This window comes from Cebidichthys violaceus, unplaced genomic scaffold (assembly GCF_023349555.1).
Source record: "Cebidichthys violaceus isolate CVI_PGR_0920_01 unplaced genomic scaffold, fCebVio1.0.p SCAF_14, whole genome shotgun sequence".
NCBI lineage: Eukaryota > Metazoa > Chordata > Actinopteri > Perciformes > Stichaeidae > Cebidichthys > Cebidichthys violaceus.
Genome location: NW_027176307.1, coordinates 6,578,475 through 6,593,131, shown reverse-complemented (window position 1 = coordinate 6,593,131; position 14,657 = coordinate 6,578,475). Strand labels below are relative to the sequence as shown.

Here is a 14,657-nt window from a genome sequence, read left to right as displayed (position 1 = left end):
TAAGTATGTAGAACATAAAAGTTTTTAGAAAACACATCACTAACGCACCTTACGAACAAAAGAAATATTACATCATCACACTCCTGAGGCATTTTCTCAGAGCGTCTAATGATGATGAAGATGGGTTCACATAGTTCCGTGAAAGCCTGCATCTCATACAGACTCTTAAAGGTGCCTCTGCGCTTGAAACCAACTCACGAGGGCCATGACAAAGGTGTTGATGTTTGACTCCCTGGGAATAAGAACGGACTGTCGTTTGCAGTCAATTGTCTCAGAGTACTTATCCACATTATTTTGTGAGGTTGTCTGCTTGCAGGTCACTTTACAAGTCTGCTACTTTTTAGTGTGTGAATACTAGTGACGCAAAACAGAACCGTGAACAAATTAACCGTTCAATGGCGTACAAACTTAACCGTGGGCTTTTTGAACCATTGCACCACTATTAAATATACAGGCCTGCTATTTATTTGATAAGGTGCCAGAAGTGTGGAAGAGGCAATTATCTGAACATCGACCTACTTGACCATTAAAGCTACTTACGGAATTTTCATTCTGTGGTTATTTTGGCGTTCCATGTGGACTAAAGTGGTAGTGTTTCTGAGCACCAGACTCCCTTTAGAAAACCTTTTCATTTTACTGCAGCAGGATCTGACAGTCTGCCCCTCTCAGACCTGGTTCTGGTTCTCCCGTGCCTCCCTTTTCTCCAGCAGGCCCAGCAATACGGCCTGGGTCTCCAGCAGAGTGGTGTCGGGGCCGGCGGAGCAGCGAGGAGGAGCAGACGCTGCTGCGGAACTCGGAGCTGTCCTGCTGCTGGAGCTTCCGACTGCAGCGAATCCAGATCTGGGTCTGTCGGTGGTCGGCTGGTCACTGCCAGATGCCCCACTAGAGTCAGATCTGAAGGAGTTTCTGGTGAACTGCATGATTTAAAATCATTCTTCTGATTTAATGCAGAATCCAACCTGGTGGCACGACAAGATGAAAAGCATTAAGAAAAACTTCAGTAACTAACTTTAAATAGCTTGCCTTGTTTTATGTGTAAAATCTGTGTTCTGGCTTCATAGAATATAGAAATATCTTTTATTACTATCAATCTATTTATATACGAGTTCAAACACATTGGAAATGGTTGTTTTCCTTCTCCCTGATGTGCAACCCAAACCAAAAATTGTGACCCAAAAAGCCCAATACTACTGCTTGTTGAACTGTTGAACACTCTGGTTGCACCACTAGTAGGCCTAAATGTCTGCGACCAGCTGAAGACTATGGTTGAGGTTGAAGTGTTGGTCAGAGTCAGGGGGATTCTCCTGTTGAGGGGTTTCCTTTGCCCTCTGTGAGTGTCTGACTGAACATATTCGTTCCTGTATCTGTAACTTGTAATGTCCTTGTTGCCTTGAGTTTTTTATGGTGTCGGCTGTAAGTAGGCTGAACATTATGGCGTTATTGTGGGGGAGAATGGTTGAAATTATTATAGTTAGCAAAAGGTAAAAGATGAATGGTTACATATTTAAACCACTTATCCATACTTCAAATACGAAAAAAGTTTAAATATGGTACTTGGAAAAAGCTCAAAATACAAATTAACAATCAACATACCTACCTGAAAGTAATGACTGTTAAACAGCTGAAATAGTTGGCTAAAAGAAATGGATAAACGGTTGGTTTTGGTTAATGAAAACATTGCAACGATATCGACTTTATATAATCAGCTTTAAATAACACCCAGTTAGAACATAAGAGTGGTACAGGTGAAGTTGTATTCATCCAACACAACTGGGAACCACTGCTGTACATAATGAATCCAGATGCAAATGAATGATCTCTTCATCTCATTGAAAACACACCAAGTTCAAAGTAGGAAAAGCAGGTCTTTATTTTACTATGTGCCACTCAGGCACAAAACCAAAGCTGGAAACAGAAAAGAGAAGCCTGAATAAGGCACATATGGATAGAAAGAAGAAATGCCTAAATGAAGAGAGATATGTACAAATATGCCTTAGACTGTCCAGTGTTGACTTGTATACAGGATTTTCATGAAGAGGTCTCAGTGGGACAATCCTCTTTATATTTGACTACTGCATGTACAACCATCTCAAGATTTTACTACGCTGTTTTTCTCAGCAAAACAGTGGGAATGTGGGAAAAGACACTGGCATGATTGGAAATGCAGGACAAGACATGAGGGTGATCGTACCCAGAAAGAAATATGAGTCAACCTCTGATCTATTCAAAAAGGTCACGCAACAACAGAATACATCTCATTACCCCACAACTAAGGAGAATGTGTCACAAAACTAAATTTAGGATGCTAACATTTGCGGTTACATTTCCAGAAAAATAAAGAGTGGACAGTGTTTGTTACCAGATCCTGGAACTACATGAAGTACCATCCCGTACACATTAAGCCATGGAGACTGCAGTCGGTCAGTTCAGGTTCTCATAACAATCCTGTCCAGAGATCACTTTTCAAGTCTACTTCTTGGTAAGCCTTCATTAAGCACCTCCTCAACAAAAGTCATACTGGAAGAGAACAATCTGTCCTTCTATTAGCCCAACAACAAGCTCCTGGTTGTTTCCATCCCCAGCTATGGCTCTGCACGCATTCAGTTCATGGACTGTTTCACTCTCATCTCATCCACCCACCATGGTTCATAGGCATGCCCGGCGGAGGGGGCAGGGGCACCTGTGACTGTCCTGGGGGCCCGGGAGGTGGGGGGTACCCAGCAGGCGGGAGCCCTATAACTGGAGGGGGTACGTGGCCCAGCGGCATGCGTGGAGGCGGCGGTGGAGGGTAGCTGTTGTAGCCTGGTGGCGGATACGTTGGCGCCAAGTTGGGTGGTGGGTAGGTAGAAGGAGGAGGTGGGCCTGGAGGGGGTGCTGCAGGTGGTGGATAGACGTGGGGGTGATATGGCGGTATTGGGGGTGCATAGCTGGGCGGCATCGGGGCGTAGGAGGGACCTTCTGTTTTCATCAGTGACTGCAGGCTCTGGTAGCCTTCTCCGGACATGTAGGAGCTGGTGGTGGACATGATGTAGTTGGAGGGCGGAGGTGGAGGAGGGCGATGGGGTAGGGGAGGGGGCTTATGTGGAGGTGGAGCGTGCGGTGGAGGAGGAGCAGTTTCATTTAATGGTTCTGCTTCCATGGGGGGGGCTGGAGCCGGGGCTTTGCGCTCTAGTGAGGGAGGAGAAAACAACTTGTTAGTGATTTGGTTTCTAACACTTCATCTCTCCTGTAAAACTCACGAGGCTACTCATTCCCCATGATCTCACATAACCTCTCCATTCCCAGACTGTAAGCACACAGCTAGCACAGACTGCCAGGCTTCAGCCACATAGGAGGTCTCATTATCAGGCTCAAGCACTAATCAGATTGGTCTGGGAGAGGTTAGGAGTCTGCGTGTGTTGGGAAACATAATGGACAGACGAGTTGCTGCTTATGTAAGCAGACTTTGGGATGCTTTCTAAGCTTGAGTCCGAGGCAGGGGGTCCTGGCTGCTCATTATGGCACAGACAGCGGGGTGTTCAGAGGATGCCAGCACATACCTATACTCAAAATCACTCTAACTGCCTCACAAATTAGACTGAAGGAAGACGGTAGAAGGTAAACAGTGCATTCTTACCTGGGGGAGGCTGTGATGTAGGCAGAGGGGGCATGGGGCTCTCCAGTCTGGGAATCTTTGATCCAACTTGTTCTGTGAATGAAACAGACCAGTCAAGACGCTGCAAAGGCTTTTTAAATTCACTGAATGCATTATAGAACTTTGCTGTTGGCTGGAATATTCATAAAATCCTTTAGCCCGAAAGGAAAATACTAATCCCAAGCATTTAGAACCTACAGTATTCGTCTGTAATCTTACCAGGACTTAATCTAAACTGAAGTCATGTTAATTAGCAAACTTTTCTGGGAGGCTTTTCAGTGGTTTACTGCATGAGTGTTTAACACAAGTCTTACCTGGAGCCTTTGGTTCATCTTTGGGGGATGTCTGGAAAAAAAGAAATAAACAACATAAAAACACTAATACTCAGTTCTCACTTTGAGGTTGGCGATGTTGAGCGTTGACGTATGAATGAAGTGAATTCAGCATATACTCACATGTGACCGTTTGACCTGGCGTGCAGGGCTGCCTCCCAGAGGGGAAGTCTTCTTTGGTGGTGGGGGGGGTGGGTTGGGGGCTGGTGGTAGTCCTTGTGGGATTGGAGGAATTGGGACCTGAGGAGCGGCCCTTTCCTTCTCCTGTATCTGCTGAGGGATGGGCTTGTTTCCCTGAGAGTACAGATCCAGGATCTGGTGGCAGATGTCTGGAAGACAAAGAGGTGTTTTTTGTTGAGACTAGTCTGTAAGGAAATGACACAAATATCATAGGAGAGGCAGGTAGTGTCATGGCTTTCTGATGAGTACCTTCAAGCAGCTCAACTGGGACATCCTGCACAAACTGCTCCCACCAGCGGCGTGACGACTGCTTGGCAGTCCACTCCTGAATGTCAAACTTACAGAGGCGGCCGGCCAGGTACATGACGGCTACAGCAATGATCTCTGGTTCCCACTGCAGAGATAGCATGGTGCACAGGCTGCAGGGACACATACGGTCAGTCTCCTCTCCTCCCCTTCTGTCTACCTCTAGCATACTCATTGACAGAGTTTTAGAAAGAAAGCGCATCACTTTGTAATACGAAGAGTTCACATGCTAACTGCTCACCTGTCATTGACAAAGGTCCATGCCATTTGTAGAACCTTGCACACTTTGTTCTTCTCACCTTTAACAAGAAGAAAATGAGTCATAAGCTTTCTGTATTCCTTGAGCAACATATGAGCACCCTCTGTATGGAATCTAATACCGTTCTCATCCCATCTCACCTTTGAGTTGCTTGACGTAGCGCAGCAGGAACATGTACGGGTGCTCCACCTGCAGGTCAAATTTGATGGTCTGGAGCAAAATTCTTTCCAACACCATCACCTCTTCCTGTTGAAAGAAACACAGATCCCTTAACCCCGTTAGTGAGAACACTTCAGGCCCAAGCAGGGCAACTGAGGGCTGACTCATGACCCAGAGAACCAACGGTGCATCTTTTTCTACCTCTTACACTCTGGCATACATCTACAATACGTACCAGTAACTTTAAAAAGGTGCATCGCTGTATCCTGTAGTCATGTAATACTTTATTCTTTATTTTTTGTTCTTGGGGTTCTGGCATTCAGATAATAAGATCAAGCTTGTTTTATAGCAGCCAGCATACCGAGACAACACCTCTCTTTATCCTCTTAAAGACTGAACAACTGTAACGGTGTGTTCACAGGTCTCTGTAAAAAGTCAGTCAGAACGCTGCAGCTCGAGTCCTCACTAAGACCAAGAAAGTGGATCACATCACTCCAGTTCTGAGGTCTTTGCACTGGCTTCCTGTCCAACAAAGAATTGACTTTAAAATCCTGCTGTTGGTTTATAAAGCACTGAATGGTTTAGGGCCAAAATACATCTCTGATCTGCTGCTACCTTATGAACCATCCCGACTCCTTAGGTCGTCTGGGACCGGTCTACTTTCTGTTCCCAGAGTCACAACTAAACATGGAGAAGCAGCGTTCAGTTCTTCTGCTCCACATATCTGGAACAAAGTCCCAGAAAGCTGCAGGTCTGCTGAGACCCTCAGCTCCTTTAAATCCAGAATGAAGACTTTTCTGTTTGCTGCTGCCTTTGATTGAACCACATTCAAGGATTTTAATCAATTTCTGCATTTTAATGCTGTATTTTATTTCTTAAACTGCACTGCACTGTTTTTAGCTTTTTAGTGTTTTAATGACTGTTTTTAATGTTTCAATGAATGTTCTTAATTGTTTTTAAATCTCCTTTTCTTTTGCATTATGTTTTGATGCTTTTAATGGTTTTATGTGAAGCACTTTGAATTGCCTTGTTGTTGAAATGTGCTATACAAATAAACTTGCCTTGCCTTAAAGCTCATCGCCTGTTTAGCATACAGAGAAAGAAAGAGGGTGAAAGCTGAATAGGAAAAGTTGGGGACACTTATTTGTAAGCCAGCAAGGTAACGAAAACAAGCCCACCCAACAACACGGTGTAGGAAGAAGAGCGTGAAGAATGATTTCACAACTTTCATTATTTATGAAAAACTGTTTTGATTCTTTTGATCGATGGACCCTTAAGGAAAATAAATAACTGAGGAATGGAAACTTAATGACCACTTTGAAGGTAGGTGACCACTTTTTTGTACTTGTTGTAGTCATGGTTACCATTAAATGACATGAATTATGGAGAACTTAACCATACTGACAAAAGTTACACGCAGTCTGATTGAGACATGATTATTTACCAAAACCAGCAGCCACACCTGGCCAGTAAAAGGGACTCAGCTCAGCTTTTACTTGAAGTTTTACACATTACATTACAACTGTTTGCTGTAGTAGAGTAATCAGAATTATTGTTGCAGCATTTTATCAACATACTATGTCAGTAGTCTATAAAGCTAGTTTACAAAGGATTTAACATAAGATTAGAGATTTTTAATGAGTTAAGAATATTCTTTTCTGCATTCTGTGTGCAATATAAACTCCCTGACTGAGACAGTCAAGTATACCTAATCTGTGAACCTCCAATGACCAGTGTAAACAGAAAATGCCCCAAGACTACAGAGTTAAAATTAAAGAAAACTGCACCTTTGGATCGTCTCCAAATTGGGCAAACTGCACATCATTCAGTAAGCTGCGGGCTGTTTTGATGATGTCTTTACACTTCTTTGGGGTTTCCTCCACTTTCCCTGCCAGGAACAGACAGCACGCACCGGTCACCTGTTGGGACAAAAACCTCAACATTAATCCCACACATTTAATCCACTTCAAGGAAGAGGTCCAAATAGGTCAAACTGGACTTACATATCTGGGGAACTGCTTGAAGGAGTGAAACATGTAGAAGCGGTGGAAATAGATGATGCCAGTGGCCAGTGTGTCATAGTGTCTGATGACAGTCAAGGATATCACGGAACGCCAAACTCTTCAACAGCTATTAATGAATTTCACTTTGACTGAAGAAAAGGCCACATATTAACACAACACAGTGTTTCCATTGTCTCATTTCTGCAAAGTGTGGATGCAGTTATGACTTTTGTCTGTCATTTACTGTATTTCATTATGGACTAATTGAAACAAATGTAATTGATTTATTGTTTAATATAGATATTCATTTGTCTTTTAGTATTCAAAGTAATCAAAGATACAGGCCAAGTCGGGTCCCAACATCAAAGATGAAGCGGGCTCCTTCTCTCCGGTAGCGGGCCTCAGTGCCAGGGTCCAGGCCTTCAGACTGAGAGGGGGTGTGGGCTAAGTCCTTCTTGTCCCAGTACCAGCATGGCTTGATGTGGTCCAGAATCACTTGGCCTGAAAAGTTCTCCTTGAATTCCTTCATTGGCTGAGGAGAGGCAACGGTGGATGGACCCGCTGCACTGGACTGACACAGAGACACAGAGACAGGGTTCAGGCATCTGTGTTCGAGCTGAAGACTAGAGCAGCAGGATTCAAAGCTACCCGGAATATCACTCTTTATCTGTCACAGTCCGTGTTATCCTCACCGAGTCTGAATATAGAGGTGCGATTCACTTTGACAACCCTGAGAACTGAGCTACCAGACGGATACCTGAGATTTAAACATGTGTAAAGTTACTTTAAATAACGACTGTAATCTTTTCATAGTTCAAACTAAAGCGGTGTGAAGTCTTATTGTGGACCGTTGGAGGTTAGCATTACGATACTGGTGACTCTTAGCTAGCATTCAATAAGGTTAGCCGAGCTAGCAGTAATGGGAACTTCGTGGAGCTAACGTTACCGAATAAGTACCGAAGTGAATCAGTCGATTACATGTAGACCAAGGGGTAACATTACGCCGGGAAGGTCCGTTAAATACACGGACTGTCTACCAAGGAGTACATCTTGAAACAAAGACAGTTACAACTAGCGTGAAGCCAAACAGGTGATGCTCCGGTCTCAGCTAGCGGACTCGCTTCACTCGAGGTGTGAACACTGAGGACACGTTGCCGGGCCGGTAGCCGTCACCCTGTTTGTAATGGAACGCGACTCTTACCTTTAACATGAAGCCGTCACAGTAAACCACCAGAAACAAACAGCTGTGACAATAATCCGCAGCTATTCACCAGAAGTTGGCTAACAAGTGATCCACGACAGTCCCCATTGTAACAAGGGTTCCGCCATTATGGAGTACGTCAGAGACTGTTACAGACGTCATTACGCAGAACGTCTGATTCGTACGTCTGATACGCGTTTGCTGTGGTTAAGTTCAGATTGACCTTTCCTCTTCTGGATTCATTCATTCAACACTTTAATCAACAGCCCTGCTAGTGGAAACCCCAATCCAGATATACGTGTGAAGAATTCAAGTTTTCTTGTAAGTTTAAAAATATGTTATTCCCAATAATATCCACTAGAGGGAGACAATGAATCACTCTTGGAGTTGGGCAACACACTGGATTTTTGACAGTCTTTGATTTGATCAGATGACTCAATTGAACAATCAGTACAATGTCTATGAAAGAATAACACAAGCAAAAACAAAATGTACACAATTCTACAACAAATTAAAGATAATATCTTGAATAATTGTTCTATAGCCTACTGGATTTGGTCACACACCTGTTTATTAAAAAGACTACACTTAATTGGTTTGAGCAGGTAGCAATGTAAATTGATAGAAATGTGCCCCTAAATATAAAAAAAACATATAATTATCACACACATATGCAGCAGTGCTAAATCATTTGTGGAAGGCTGAAAAACACATGATTAAAAGGCAGTGGGATAACAGAATGATATATTACAAAAGCAGCAGCACAAAAAGGAAATCAAATCTGCCACAAAATGCTTTTTTTGTCTTTTATTAAAGCGGTCTATTAGTAGACCAGTTAAATATCATTTGAGATTTGGTCTTTGTTAAAGAGGAAAAATAGTTTCTAGAGCAACAGATTCCCTGCGCTCTTTGAATGCAATTTCCCTCTGTCTTTTGAGTTTGTAAACAACCTTTGACAAGGTGATGGATGAGAATGAGACTGAAGCAAGAGTCTAATTTAGGATCCACATTTTTATTTGTGTCATTCCAAAAATCTGATGAATGTGACTGAGAGTTTAACATAAAAGGAATACCACAAAATATTGCCTTGTTTTACAAATTGCAGTTGACGTGTTACAGCCATTATTGACCACTAATTAAACTGAGTAGTTTGAGTTCCTAAAACCGGAATTATTATATGCTTTTATTCATATGTCAAGTCAAAACTCTTGTTATCCTTTAAATACACGTAGGCTGTGAAATGCAGAAAACCTACTGTTGTAGCATCTTTTGCAGAGCAAGGTAAAAATACAGTTCAATAATCTTATAAATATGGATTTAATGATTGCAATTTATGATAAATAAGAAAAAATATGATCACTCCCTTCACTCTTTTAAACTTGACATGAACAAGAGCTTGTGGTAATTAATCATCATCGCTTTTGTTTGCTTCAAATGTCCCAGATTGTAGAGAGTACTTTCAAGTAACATCTTGTGCCCTCTCCATTCCCCTCCCAGCCTCACTTCTGAGGAAAGCCAGCATTGAATCATTTACTTCGTCCAAATTAAAATTTGGAATCTACATGCATTATATATTCAGCGGTGCTCGGACAAATCCTCTTAACTGTGGGAGAAATTGTCAGGATGTGTCCTGTAGAAAAGTAAGAGCCTTGTCTAGTTGTATTGCCCGTAGCGAGGGAGCATCTCAATCTGTCACTCAAGTCACACACACACACACACACACACACACACACACACACACACACACACACACACACACACACACACACACACCACAGTAAATCAGCTTATGAATAATATATACTTGTACTTTCTTTATTAATATTAAACATTGCATAATGAAGCACCGACTATAAGCAAATCCCAGAGCAATATTCATATTACCCTGAGCTGTCCTGGAGTGGACCTCTCATTGTTTATGTCACTCCTGTTGTGGTTGAACACATCAAAATGCCTGCTACTTAACCTTAACATGTAATCCTTTCTATATTCTTATAAACTCTATTATGTTCAGTGCAGTTTTTTCTCATATATGTTGGTCTGTTTTTTGACATTAATGTAGTTTTGGTATGTACTCTAGGGAGTAAAGATGCAAGAAAAAAGGGAAGATAAAAGGATGTGACGAAGGTTGTGACCCAGAGTCAAAGCCAGTTAAGCTGCATGTATTGTCCACTGATGTGCAAGAGCTTCCCTACTTCTACTTTGTCCTTGGGCTCATTTTTATGATTTAACATAAATTATGAGTGTGTGGAATCATTATAAATCCTGTGTCATTTTGGGAAAAGACCTAAAATGTCCACATAATGTCTCTTGTTACTTGGACAAAACTTTCATTTCAGCATATCCTCATCTCTTGTGTATGTATTGCCCTGCAGTGTGTGTGGGTATCTCAGATTCAGCAATGGCACTTACCACACGAGATGCATGTCTCCTTAGAGGCAACACTTTGGACTTAAAACCTTTCCTGTGTCCACAAGCAGGGCATTTGTGGTATATTGGCCCTGTGCAACCCAGTTTAAACAGCCTTTGCCCGAAGCCAGCAGATACAAGCTATAATGGAGACGTTGATGTATTATTGAGAAACCCATGGGTAAGGATCAAGGAGCTGCTTGCAGCCAGCAGGGTTAGCAAGCGAGTGCGTGAACTCAGGATAATGTTTTCCTTCAGCATCCGATGTGTCCATGACTGCTGTTGCTCTCTTGGCCCGATGCGAAAACGAAGACATTTCATGTAATATCACATACCGAATTTATGCGCTCCAGTCAAAGCAATATGCTTGACAACATGCTCGACCCATCTGTGAAAGATAGCTGTTGTGTTGTAGTGTTTCCATGTGGAGTCTGCTGATGTTATCTCTACTTGAGCCAGAGTTGAGATGACATTTCATTTATATAAATAATTACTGTCCTGAAAGTCCCCGAGGCCTGCCCTGAAGCAATCAAACTTCTAATGCTCTTAAAATTGCCCACCATGTTTTATTAATGGAAGACTATAAAATGCATTGCTATATCTGCACACTTCCCTCCTGATCCACCAAGAAATAGTGTCAACTTTAAATGGCTGCATTAGGCTTTATATTTGTATTCAACAATGTATTTTAACCAAATTATAGAAGATTGTATAGTAAGGTGGGAGAAAAAGAAACGTGAGTGTGTTTTTAGCTGAGCTGTAGCCTGCACAAGGCACTTATCTGTGCATACACTGATCTAAATGAATACAGTGAATTATGTGCAGAATGATTGCCCATTAGTGCCATTAATTGCCTCTGAGTGAACCGGTTCTGCTCTTTAAGGACTCTCTCACATTCTGAATGGTGTAAATGGCAAATTAAGGAGGCTCCATTCTAAAAATAAGAATAAAGTGTAGTAAAGCAGTGTTATGTTTTCACCCCCTAAACGGGTTGGTAATGTGTCCTTAACTGTGCCAACAGAGGGTACTGTTGCCTCACAACATGTTTAAATTATCCCAACAACAAAGATGCAGCCTGCTGCCCCCCCCCCCCATTCAGTGTGTGGAAATAGGTCCATATTTATATTGATCGTGTGCAGTAGTGTTATTAGATCATTTACACAGCATGGAATGTCACAATAACATAAAAAGTATTAATTATCTGAATTAAAGGTGACCTTTGAACCCAGAATGACCGATATGGTTTATTTAGTCTGATCCAGGTGTGACTGGTCTCACAACAGTTATAATAATAGTCATCAAATGAAATCTGAGAATGAAATCTGAGAATGAAAAATGAGTTTCGTGCTGAGTAGCATAAATTGTCCATTTTCTTTATGTCGCTCAGCATGACTTCTTTTTCTGTCAGTTGGGATAACAACAACAAAAAGTTAGGTTAATGAGAAACATTGGTTTAAAATAACTACATACAGTTAGGTTTAGGCAACCAAGCAAAGGTTTAGGAAAGCGGCCATGATCGCGTCACCTCACATTGATACTTTGGGCCAATACTTGGTTTAATATTTGGTTTAATACTACGTCACTAGCCCTGACTGCTGCACAGTCAGGATGCGTTTAATTCCTGTGTCCACCACCAAAATTGATCCTAATTGCCTTTAACCATTGTTAAAAAATTACAAATTGCGTTTCTTTCTGGTTTTAACGTTATATGAAAGAGAACGAGTTATAACAATCAGTTAACGGATTTAACAAAAAGAAGGAAAAGGCAGAAAGAAAAAGGAAACATGATAAGACTCTTGGACATTTTTTGGATGTAATGACCACTGTAGTCATACTTTTGAAGGTAAGAGAAGTGATCTGGGGTGGCAGACTGATTCACAAGGCAGACAGTGACACTGCCTTTGAAAAAAGTAATGACTGATGAGTGAATTACTTTATATGGAGCCCAGCTCTGAGCTAAGGGGAGCCACCGCTAGTGTCCATGTGTTATGTTGTCCGCAGCCTCCACGCGCCTGTGGTGTCGTCACGGACGCACTTGAACTTGAATCCCGTCCCACTCTACGGAGGCAACCCCAGCCACACACACACCCACACTCACACAAGAAAAACACAGGCTGCATAGTCTGCACACACACAAAAGAGGGGTCCTCTCAAGCAGAGCCGCTTTCATCGTGTGAGTCAACAAGAAGTAGCCTCGACACTGTAGGACACTAGGAAACATCGGACCTGTGCTTGTTGGACGAGCAGGAGGAGGAGGTGTCTTGTCTGCCCGCCTGCTCTCTTTCTCTCCACCCCCCCTCTCGCGCTTTCTCTCTCAATCAGCGAGGCTTCCGCCACCAGAGCCAAGAGTTGCCGTTCCACGCACCGATGCCAAAACGCGCAGGAGGAGTCAGTGCCAAAGGGTCATTTTAGCGCACCACTGCTGAAATGGAAGGACTGTAGGGAATCCTAGAATAAACAGGAGTCATTTGACCCCAGATGATATAATCATATCATTACAAGCAAGAAAAGGGGAAAGGAGCCAAATACGAACCAAAACCCATCACCAGTGGACTGCTCCGTACTTCATCTGTCATCACGGTCGCTGCAGAGGTGGGCAATCCAGGATTTTTTATCTGCAAACGGTCATTGCGAAACATACCTGCGCATATTTCCTCTCATCGGCCGCTAGTAGTCAACTGCTTCCTAAAACTACACTTTGGCTTCCTCAATCCAGGTGTTGCTTCCACCGAATACGCTGCAGGACATTGTGGACAAACTGGTATTGCGCTCCTGTCCTGTCCGACTCTTCACCTTCGCGCGCATCCAAGTTGCAACTGAAGATTGTGAACAGTAGAGGGATTAGGAGAGGGAAAAGTTGGTCACCTGCTCGCCAGAGAGGACCGACACCACGGTCCAAGCCGACTCCAAGTGCCGTTCACCGGGCGATGCCAGAGTAAATGCCGGGGCAATGTCCCGCCGCAAGCAGGTGAACCCGCAGCACTTATCGTTGACGCACAGGGAGACAGTACGAGGTGAGTTTAATTCCTGCAAGACTACTCACTTCATGTGTAATGAAGTTTAATTGTTAAAATGATTCATAGATTATGGTTTTAATTAATTCTAATTTTCAGGGAAAAATAAAAGTATTTATTTGGGTTTATATTCAGGCATTGATTTTATTTATTGAGTTCCGAACAACGGAGTTAATTACCGACAGTAACTTAAATTTGTGAAAATAGAGTTACCATGTGGTAAACACGTATTCAACTGAATTTGAGTACTCATTGATAATATTTGTTTTAAACCTTTGAAAATGATCAACACAGTCCAGTGATATTTTGAATGCGCCTTTTGCTGCTTCATATAACTTAACTAGAGATGATTTTATGACATCTACAGTGGGACTGTCGGACTAAATGTGTGTGTGTGTGTGTGTGTGTGTGTGTGTGTGTGTGTGTGTGTGTGTGTGTGTTTGTGTGTGTTTGCGTGTGCACGCATGTGCGAGCATGCAACATTTCATCACAACACAATTTAGAATTTTTTCCCAGTGTCTTGCAACATGTGGCAACGTGTATATTTATGTGCTTTGTTTAACATTTTACCCAATTGAAACAGTTGTTTCATACACATTTCATACACTTATTTGTTTTGTGACTTTGCACGTGGTAACTTGTATCTTAATTTAAATCTATTTTAATTTAAAACATCTCCTTCTCTTCTGCAAACACACGCACACGCACACACACACACACACACACACACACACACACACACACACACACACACACACACACACACACACACACAGTCTTAAATAAAAAAAAATCTTGACACATAAAGGCCTTTTTGCACTTTAAAGGTAACCTTTGACAAGCTTAACATAAAATTGAATTGTGAAAATAAATATTTTCAGTTTGCAATCCCACCAAAAAGAAAACTGAACAGAAAGGAACGCCAATCTGAACTTTTATAAATACGATATTTCAAAAACGAAGGGTCACAACTTTGTTTGAAGCTTTTCAGAGCTGCCACCACAATTGTGATTAAATTGCGCAGATTTAATCTGAGGGAGTATGTATTTTCTTCTTTGTGGCATACGATTAAAAAGTTGCATAATCCAATTTAAAATCAATTATATCAATCTAACCTTCATCTCCCAGCGCTCTGCTTTGCCTAAATCCAATTTCATAGA

At 42.2% G+C, this 14,657-nt stretch overlaps 2 protein-coding genes across 4 annotated transcripts in view; one reads left to right on the top strand and one right to left on the bottom strand.

Annotated features, from left to right (window-relative positions):
* Positions 1-1,845: 1,845 nt before the first annotated feature.
* Positions 1,846-8,278, bottom strand: ccnk (cyclin K). 2 transcript variants are annotated; one of them, XM_068708625.1, is made up of 11 exons: positions 8,075-8,278; positions 7,215-7,444; positions 6,874-6,955; positions 6,658-6,789; positions 4,852-4,957; positions 4,694-4,751; positions 4,396-4,565; positions 4,090-4,295; positions 3,949-3,979; positions 3,617-3,688; positions 1,846-3,168 (listed from the first exon to the last, which is right to left on the bottom strand). In XM_068708625.1, the coding sequence occupies exons 1-11, from the start codon at positions 8,081-8,083 to the stop codon at positions 2,624-2,626; spliced, it is 1,641 nt and encodes a 546-aa protein (XP_068564726.1). In that variant the 5' UTR covers positions 8,084-8,278; the 3' UTR covers positions 1,846-2,623. The 2 variants fall into 2 exon arrangements, with proteins under 2 accessions (XP_068564726.1, XP_068564727.1); XM_068708626.1 differs by having other exon boundaries at positions 7,215-7,439.
* Positions 8,279-12,727: 4,449 nt separating this feature from the next.
* Positions 12,728-14,657, top strand: part of bcl11bb (BCL11 transcription factor B b) — a 29,476-nt gene continuing 27,546 nt past the window's right edge. Inside the window, exons 1-2 of one of the 2 annotated variants that reach the window (XM_068708623.1) lie at positions 12,729-13,075; positions 13,200-13,497. In XM_068708623.1, coding sequence (XP_068564724.1) covers positions 13,434-13,497 — 64 coding nt within the window. In that variant the 5' untranslated portion in view covers positions 12,729-13,075; positions 13,200-13,433. Of the gene's footprint in view, positions 13,498-14,657 lie in introns of both variants that reach the window. The other variant, XM_068708624.1, reaches the window with a different exon arrangement.